This window comes from Macrobrachium rosenbergii, chromosome 59 (genome assembly GCF_040412425.1).
Source record: "Macrobrachium rosenbergii isolate ZJJX-2024 chromosome 59, ASM4041242v1, whole genome shotgun sequence".
NCBI classification, from domain to species: Eukaryota; Metazoa; Arthropoda; class Malacostraca; order Decapoda; family Palaemonidae; genus Macrobrachium; species Macrobrachium rosenbergii.
The window spans coordinates 25,337,114-25,347,113 of record NC_089799.1 but is presented as its reverse complement, the minus strand read 5'-3'; the positions used below and the strand labels follow the sequence as shown (position 1 = coordinate 25,347,113).

General features: G+C 35.9%; 3 protein-coding genes across 3 annotated transcripts in view; all 3 read left to right on the top strand.

Annotated features, from left to right (window-relative positions):
* The window catches only part of LOC136837647 (buccalin-like), a 1,574-nt gene extending 958 nt beyond the window's left edge, over nucleotides 1-616 (top strand). The window contains exon 2 of the mRNA XM_067102523.1: nucleotides 1-616. This exon is cut by the window's left edge and continues 146 nt beyond it. Within this exon, the coding sequence (XP_066958624.1) occupies nucleotides 1-616 (616 nt within the window).
* A 3,884-nt stretch (nucleotides 617-4,500) lies between these two features.
* LOC136837646 (uncharacterized) lies at nucleotides 4,501-5,529 on the top strand. Its single transcript, XM_067102522.1, has 2 exons — nucleotides 4,501-4,509; nucleotides 4,797-5,529. The coding sequence occupies exons 1-2, from the start codon at nucleotides 4,501-4,503 to the stop codon at nucleotides 5,475-5,477; spliced, it is 690 nt and encodes a 229-aa protein (XP_066958623.1). The 3' UTR covers nucleotides 5,478-5,529.
* A 4,282-nt stretch (nucleotides 5,530-9,811) lies between these two features.
* The window catches only part of LOC136837645 (uncharacterized), a 1,483-nt gene continuing 1,294 nt past the window's right edge, over nucleotides 9,812-10,000 (top strand). Inside the window, exon 1 of the mRNA XM_067102521.1 lies at nucleotides 9,812-9,823. Within this exon, the coding sequence (XP_066958622.1) occupies nucleotides 9,812-9,823 (12 nt within the window). The remainder of the gene's footprint in view (nucleotides 9,824-10,000) is intronic.

Here is a 10,000-nt window from a genome sequence, read left to right as displayed (position 1 = left end):
TCCTGAACCTGAAGCTGAACCATCCTCTGTTTATGGAAACTCCTATGGTTACCGCAGCTACCACCCAGTGAGCTATTCTCATCACTATGGCAAGAGATCTGCTGATCCTGAACCTGAAGCTGAACCATCCTATGGTTATGGAAACTCCTATGGTTACCGCAGCTACCGTCCAGTGAGCTATTCTCATCACTATGGCAAGAGATCTGCTGATCCTGAACCTGAAGCTGAGCCTTCCTATGGCTATGGAAATTCTTATGGTTACCGCAGCTACCGTCCAGTGAGCTATTCTCATCACTATGGCAAGAGATCTGCTGATCCTGAACCTGAAGCTGAACCTTCCTATGGTTATGGAAACTCCTATGGTTACCGCAGCTACCGACCAGTGAGCTATTCTCATCACTATGGCAAGAGATCTGCTGATCCTGAACCTGAAGCTGAGCCTTCCTATGGCTATGGAAATTCTTATGGTTACCGCAGCTACCGCCCAGTGAGCTATTCTCATCACTATGGCAAGAGATCTGCTGATCCTGAACCTTCTTATGGCTATAGACGTGGATATTCTACTCCTGTCTACCACAGGCCAACTTATGGTTACAGCCGTGGTGGATACCATTAAGCTACCAAGAGCCTCACCATGAATCATAAAATGTTGATTGATGAGTGATTTACACCTCGAAGAATAAAATATATACTATACAATGGTGAATTTTTTTCCTTTCTGATCACTGTTTATTACAGTTAAAGGCATCTGCAATATGTTTATATGATTGCTTTGAAATTGTATATCGTTGTGGGATCACACACCTTTGGCCAGTATATTGACAAATAACATCTAAATGAGGTCATAGGTCATCCTTTTGCTTTTTTTTATTATTCCAAAATACTCCAAAATCAAACTGCTATAATACTAGATATTTACATTTCAAGATAAGGTATGGACTACTGATAGCCATAATAATTTCTTTTTCAAGTTTTGTTTGTTAGGAAACATTTATATAGTGATAAGTGCAGACGATTAACATGGGATTGTTTTACCTAATTAAGTGAATCATTTCTAATAGGACAGTACTGCGATGGAACCTGTTTTTCTGAATGATAGGGTTGATTTAGCAATACAAAATTACCTGAATCAGTCTGTAAGATTTGTGATTTCAGTCCTCTTGCTTTGTAACTATAAAGTTGCAATGTAAATTATTATATGTACTAACATAGTTTAGAAATAAGTGATATTTTGCATTTAAATGTTTAATTTTAGTTATTCATTCTTGTAAATATCAGGATAACTTTCATCTGTATTGTTTGAAATTATTTTTTTATCTTTTTCATAGGATAGGTAAGTCAAATAAACTGAAAACCAGTGAATATTTTAAACTTGCAATTAGTTTTCACAACTTCATCATCACCAACACTGCTTCTAATGTCGTGCGACGCAAAAAGACATCTAAGAAATCCTGCTACTCACGTCTTTCTTGCATTTTAACTTACACAAATCATCCCTCATACCCAACCTCACGTCACATAGTTTTCTGTAAGTAGGTCCTGGTCTTTAAACTCTTCCGGCGCCATAAGAACACAGCTAACACTGTCACGTACTATTCATCCTGAGGTGGTGAGGAGGACATATCATAGACACACCCATCTCCCCTCTATCGTTATCTCATCCACATAAGGAACTTCGGCATTTTCCGTTTTCGTATCATGCCTTACTCTGTCCGCCATGTGATTCATAATATTATTTTTTAAGCTTTATTCTTAAATGCACCATCTGTATCCTAGGTTCACAGTTGCCAAAGGTGGCCCATTGCTGAGCTTGTTATGGGTACATTTGATTTGCGGGATTTACCAAATATATTAATCACTGCTGGTCCAATTCCAAGTCAGAAATTACGTTTAATTGTTTCTAAGGCATAATATAGGCTGTTCCTTTTGTGCCTAAGCTGACGACTAGAGAAGGATTTGGGTGATTTTTAAAATGTTTACATTTTATTGATGATACTGGAGCACTTGATGTTCTGAATAAAGTATGCAAGTTCAGGTCGTACGACAACAGGCTCATCAGCCACTTTTAGATTGTCAAATGCCAGGTCTTATTATTCTTTAAGATTGGAGTATGGTTCTACTCAGAGGTAGAGAAAATGTTCACCAGTATTTGCCAAGACAATCTCACAAAATGCACTCTTGAAGCAATAACTTAGAATTTTGAGGTTTATGTAGGACACACTGACAGTCTGTGCCTGTGAAGGTAATCTAAAACTTGTCCTTCAGTATTGGCATAAAAAAAAACACTTGTGTGATACAGTAAGGGCCTCAAGAAAAAATTTAATCAAAGACGTAAAAGAAGGAAAAAAGAATAAACAGCCAAGGGTCAAGGTGTACCAACGTTTTGATAAGAGAAATATATTGATGATTTTGACTGTACCTGAGACGGTGGTTGTCTGGCTCCGAGCGGCAAGAAAAATAAACAGCATGATGAACTTTTAAAATCAGAGAGTATGTTCTTGCTTATAGTAATGAGAAGAAAGTTGTTGATATGGCAGATCAACTGTACGGTTACCATACAGCTCTTAGAAAATCCAGAATATGGTACAAATTATTTGCTGTTGAAGTGCTTACTAATACTGCAATGGTCAATAAATGGATTTTGTACAGGAAATATTACCCCCAAGAAAACAGTGTTAACTAGGGCGTTCAGATAATCTTTGGTACTCTCAGTGAAAGGTCACCCACCAGAAGAAGATTGATGACCTGTGACTGGAAGAAGAACCCTAAACTCACCAATGGAATTAGTTAGATTTAAACAAGAAGCTAGAAAACTATGAATGGACTACCATGAGAAAGTTGTTCTGAATGAAAGCTCTGTGGCAGCAAGAACCATCGCAAGACGGTTTTCCACGTACTGGGAATAATGCGATGGTATGCCACATCCCGGCCTTCCATGCTTGGGCGCCGGCAGCATATTTTCCGGTATCAAGCATACAGACACTTTTGACCCCTAGAACTAGCAGGTTAATTCTAAAAACAGTATCAGCACCTGCATTTCTTTAATGAATAAAGCAATTATATAATATATATATATATATATATATATATATATATATATATATATATATATATATATCCAGTGGAATTGCGATCCAATAATTTAAGTGAAGCAAGATGCGATAAAAAAATATGCAGAAAGTTGCATTGACTTTTTTTCAATAGTTCCAAATATTGTTCAACTGAAATCAAACATTTCTAGAAAGAATAACGTAGTTATATGCCGCATACAAATATTATACAATATAATATGAGTACCTCTAATTTACTTAAACTGAAAGGATTTCAGGGGGGGTTGGGGGCAGGTGGCCCCCCTTGCCCCTGCGTGCGGTCGCCCATGCTTCCATGCTTTAGGGAGAAACAATGCTTAAAGCAGTGGTTATCAAATATCTTTCCCTTATATAAGGGAATTATTCTTGAAAAGTCTCCTACCTTTAATATGCTTATAAGTGTTCAAAAAAATGGAAAGTTCGAGTTCTCAGTTACCTTACATGAACCAGCAAATATTTTCCATTTTATTGATGAGCATAAGTCTCTTACAGTTTTTCTTTACCATTTATGCAGAAACTCCAGTTTAACTTCAAAATATATTTATAAATAAGTTTTGATTAGAAGTAGTTTATGGTTATTTCATTTAATCAAATGAGATTTGGAAATTATCCACATAATTATAAAATAGACCTGAAAAGGCTATAAAATTAAGCTGATTTTAAAAGTAATAGTACTGATGATTTTGTTCAGGTGTGTACGGAAACATTCAGTGTTAAATATAATCACACTGATTCAGATTACTGTGTAAAGCAAATGGAGAGAGGAAGAGACTCTCAAGCAAAAGAAAATGCGTTCTTTCCATTTTTTGTTTACTTATTTTCCCCTGCTGTGGTTGGCGCAGTAAAAAAAAAAAAAAAACTTGTGAATAATATAATAATGGAATGCTATTGGCTTCGATTTTCATAGATTAAACGCCATTTCTCAAAGAGAGACTTTCCAAGGTTACTTCCTGAAGCAAATGTCACATTGAGTCTCGGTTGACTATAAAAGGGAGATGCTAAAGACAGTCGGTACTCACTCAACCATCAGTGGCTACTGAACATCGACGTTCGATCATGAAGATTCTGGTCAGTTACAAAAAAATTCATTTTAAGCTCAGTGATGAATATTTATAGAGATATGCATATAAGTAAAATATGCATACAGCTTAATACATTCACACAACATAAATATAAACACATATATATTAAAAAATACATGTGAGTGTATATTATATAATATATATATATATATATATATATATATATATATATATATATATATATATATATATATATATATATACATACATATTCCATATACATAATATATTTACATAAATATGCATTAGTGTATATTTCATAGGCAAGCTATATAAAAAACTGGATTTCAAGAATATTAGTACTAAAATTTAACTGTCAAGGGAGTATCATGTGTACGGTAAGACATAATACACTTATGATGTCATATTTTACAAAAAAAAAAAAATACATAATCAAAAAGGAAGTTTCATAAAAGAATTAGAACAAATGAGGGTATTTTATAAGACGAATGGGCATTTCCTAATATTGCTAACGAAGTTTGTACATGTGAGCATAAGTGTGAAGAGTTCTCTTTTCGTCAGGTGACTGTGCTGGTATATAAAGGGAATGGACAAGTCTCAAGTATTACCAATTCATTGCCTCTCTATGTCATAGTAAGAGTATGAGGAATTGTCTTATTTCCAGGTGATTGTGCTCTTGGCGGCTGCCGCTTGCGCTACTGAAGTTGAGAAGCGAGAGGCGGAGCCTGGTTATGGAAGTTACGGCCGTGTGACTCACTATCAGCGTCCTTCTTATGGCTATTCTCATCACTATCACAAGAGATCTGCTGATCCTGAACCTGAAGCTGAACCTTCCTATGGTTATGGGAACTCCTATGGGCACAGTAGCTACCGTCCAGTGACCTATGGATATTCTCATCGCTATCACAAGAGATCTGCTGATCCTGAACCTGAGGCTGAACCTTCCTATGGTTATGGGAACTCCTATGGGCACAGCAGCTACCGTCCAGTGAGCTATGGCTATTCTCATCGCTATCACAAGAGATCTGCTGATCCTGAACCTGAAGCTGAACCTTCCTATGGTTATGGGAACTCCTATGGGCACAGCAGCTACCGCCCAGTGACCTATGGCTATTCTCATCACTATCACAAGAGATCTGCTGATCCTGAACCTGAAGCTGAACCTTCCTATGGTTATGGGAACTCCTATGGGCACAGCAGCTACCGCCCAGTGAGCTATGGCTATTCTCATCGCTATCACAAGAGATCTGCTGATCCTGAGCCATCTTATGGATACAGCCGTGGATATTCTGCTCCAGTCTACCACAGGCCATCTTATGGTTACAGCCATGGTGGATACCATTAAGCTACCAAGAGCCTCACCGCATATTGTGGAATGTTGATTGATGAGTGATTGATATTTCGACGATTAAAGCATATAATATGCAAAGAAGAGGTGATTTTCTTTCCCTTCCTCATTACTTTTGAATTTACTTCAAGTCACTGGCGATATGCTGGAAGGACTTTTGTGAGACTGTACATTATTACAGGAAGACCTACAATAACTGGACCACACAACTTTGCTTCATGTACCTATACATACCATTTAAGATCATTAGCCAATCTTCTGTATTGGTTTTATTATTCCAGACACCGAAAGCAAAGAGGTGTAGTTCTAGTTATATACATGTTAATGATAAGGTATGAACCCTGGATGATCAGTATATTTCTTTTGTCAAGTTTTATGTGTTAGGAGAAATTTATAGGGTGATAAATTATGGCGAAAAACGTTTGGCCGGTTTAAGCGTCATGGTACAGTAATTTTTAATAGGACAGAACTTTAGTTGAACTTCTTTTTTTTTTTTTTTGTAATAATAAGGGTTGATATGTTACTGCACATTACCAGAAACAAATCATAAGATTTGTGATTTCAGTCCTCTGACTTTGTAACGACGTAAATTTGCAGCAATATTATCACGTAGATTTGAATTATATCTTTTGTGAAAATGTTCCATTCCAACTCTTCGTTATTATAATTATTATCGTAACAATTTTTGATTCGTGTGAAATTATTATCATAGAATAGATAAGTCAAATAAACTGAAGGTTAGAGAACATTACAATTGCCGTAAATTTTCACATTTCCATCACCACAATTACACAAAGTCGTGCAACGTAAAAATCCTGTGGGAAATTCCACAATCATTGGCTTTTGTGTACTTTCACTTTCTGAGGTCTCCACCCATTGCCAGTCTCCTGCCACAGTTTTCATCCAAGTACTGTTCTCTCTCAGGTGGCGGGAATGATATGTCCTAGCTATTATTCATCTTCATTTCATCATTATCCTATTTATACTTGGAACTTCCGCACTTTTCCTTATGGTATCACGTCTTCCTCTCTCTGCCATCTGCCCCCATGAGGATGTTATTTGTATTTTTTTTATTTGCGTTCTGTACCACACATATTAGTCACCTCTCATGCGATTATGATCATTTAATTATTTGTTTCGGATAAGCTATAGTTCCATTCCGTGTATACATATACTGTATATACATAAATATATATATATATATATATATATATATATATATATATATATATATATATATATATATATATATATATATATATATATGTCTACTATATTGATGTTTACCAACCTGGCACTGCCCGGTAAACTCTGAATGACAACCGACAAATCTCTCTCTCTCTCTCTCTCTCTCTCTCTCTCTCTCTCTCTCTCTCTCTCCTGTTGATATAGTTGCTTCAATTACATTGCCCAGAATTTTTGACATTTTATTTTTCACCCCTTCTCACCCCCTGTTCCTACTGGGGCTGAACTTGGACTTACAGAGCATGGAAAGTGTCACTACTCATCTCAGCGACCTCAAAAACTATGGATTAGATACAAATATCTGTCATTTTTTACATTTTATTTTTCACCCATTCTCACACCTCCCCCCTCCCTACCAGGGCTGCATTTGGACTTAAAGGGCACCAGGAGTGTCTCTGTTCATCTCGGCGACCTTGAAAACTATCGATTAAACAATATCTGTCGTTTTTGGTTATTTTTATATGTCACGCCTTCCCACCCCCAACCCCTTTGGTGCCAGTAATGTCTTACCACACAGTATTCTTTTCCAGATAGTAAGTCATATGTATCCCAAGTTTGTTTGAAATTGCCCAGTGAGTTTCTGACTCACATCAGGATCGAACCCAGGTTTTTTAATTGAAAAGCAAGTCTGCTGCCAACCAGGCCATATGTGACTTGTATGGCCTGGTCGGCAGCGGCCTTGCCTTTCAATTGAAAGACCTGGGTTCGATTCTGATGTGAGTCAGAAATTTATTTCTGTTCCACACGTGGTTGTGTGTGTTGATTATGCATAATATATATATATATATATATATATATATATATATATATATATATATATATATATATATATATATATATATATATATATATATATATATATATGCGTGTGTGTGTGTGTGATAAAGATACTAGCAGAATATGGCCCCTGTGTATTGAACTGTTTGTCACAAAAATAAATATGTTCACCAAGTCGTTTACAGTTCTCGACTTACACGTGGATCTTGGTTTCATAGTTGAAAAGCACAAAAAAAAAATATGAGAAAGAAATCTTTGGTATAACGATGCATATGGGCCTCACTTCCGATCCAAAAATTACACTGCATTAGGCCTAAGACGTATTTTATGCAGGTCTTTTTGTGTCCAAGCTGATGACTAGAGAAAGGTTCGAATTACTTTTTAAAATTTTAATGTTCATTACCAATATTGAGGCACATAATGCACAGGGTAAGTTACACAAGTTCAGGCCATAAGGCAACGGGCTCACCAGTGGCGTTCAGATTGTGCTAAGGGCAGGTCCTATTATTGTTAAAGATGAGAGTAAGGTTCTGTTAAGAGGAAGAATGGACGCCCGCCAGTATTTGCGAAAAAATCTCGCACATGTGGAGTGAATTTCTATAAAATATGAACCCTTGAAGCATTTACTTGAAATTTGAGGTAAATGGAGGGTATACTGACAAGATTGATGCTCTTGGTGCTACCGAGTCTTTGTCTCTGAAGCTTACTGGAAAATTGTTGAATTGTGGTGCTACATTGTTTGGAGACAGCTATTACTGTTCTTCAGTATTAGCAGCTGAACTTATGAAAAATAGAACACACTTGTATGGTACAGCAAGGTTCTCAAAAAAAAAACTTTCCCAAATAATTGACATAAGCAAAAGAGAATAGTCAAAGTACACAAATGGTTTGAAACGAGAAATATTTTCATAAATTTGACTGCTCCTGGTGGCAAGAACACTAGACAACTTGATGAATTTCTCAAAGTGGAAAGTGTCTTTCATATAGTAACGGCAAGAAAGTTATTGATATCGCGGATCAACTGTACAGTTACCATACAACTATCAGAAAGACTAGAATATGGTACAAAAAGTTAACTGCTGAAGTGCTTACTGATATTGCATTGGTCACTATATGGATTCTGTACTGAAAACAATGTCAGTTGGTTCTCTCACTGACAGGTCACAGCTCACGCACCAGAAGATCTATGGCATGAAAGAGGTACTGGTTCTGTGACTGGAAGAGGAACCCTACTTTCAACAATGCAGTTAGCTGGACCTAAGTAAGAAACAAGAAATATATGTAGAGATTGCTGTGAGAAAATTGCTTTGAACGACGGTTATGTGGCGACATGAAACTAGGAATCTCCAATACTGTGACGGATGTGATGACAAACCACGTCTCTGCCTTTCATGCTTTACTGAAAAACAAAACGTAACGAAGTGTTCTTTAAATATCTCTCCATTATATAAAGAAAGTATTCCTTACAAGTTTGTTACCCTTATCATGCTTATAAGAATATTTAAAGACAATAATGAAAAGTTAGAGTTCCCTGTTACCTTGCATGAACCAACAAATATTTTCCACTTTACTGATCATGTATACATTCTTATGTGAAACAGGTATTGTGACGTACAAAATCTTCAGCATAAGTTAGAGCAGATAGAATTTTTTTTATGATAGACGAGAATCTTTTTCAATGGCGATTCTGCAAAAGTTCCAGCTTTGTTTAAAAATCTTATGTTGACACTTTTCTTTACCACTTGTAAATATATTGTAGATAGACGTGGTTTATGATTCTGTCATTTAATCATGTGTGGTTTGGAAAATGTTCTTATAATCAAAAAGTAGACATGAAAAGACCTTGAAACTACGCTTACCTTGACGGTAAAAATATTGACATTTTTGCTAGGCGTGTACTAATATGCGGTGACGGAAACTTCCCGGTGTTAAATATACTTCAAATTGATTCACGTACTCATAATAGCATGTGTATACAATTTTGCAGACTATATTTGAACTAATTCAGAAGAGTATGACGAAGATATGAAGAAATAAAAGGACATTCAAGCAAAAGAAATTTCGTCTAATTTTCTCTTCTGTGGTTGATGGAGTGAGCAAAAAAAAAAAAACGCGAGGAAAAGATAATAATTCACATATTATTGATTTGGATTTTCATAGATTGAACGTCATTTCTCGAAGAGAGACTTTCCAAGGTTACTTCCTAAAGCGAATGTCACATCAGATCTCGGTTGGCTATAAAAGGGATATTCTAAAGACAATCGGCACTCACTCAACCATCAGTGGCCACTGAACATCGACGTTCAATCATGAAGATTCTGGTAAGTTGCCAAAGAAATCTATTTTAAGCACCATAATGAAAATTTATAGACACACATATAAGTAAAATATTCATATCTCAACACAAACATAATGTGTGTGTATATATATATATATATATATATATATATATATATATATATATATATATGTGTGTGTGTGTGTATATATATATATAT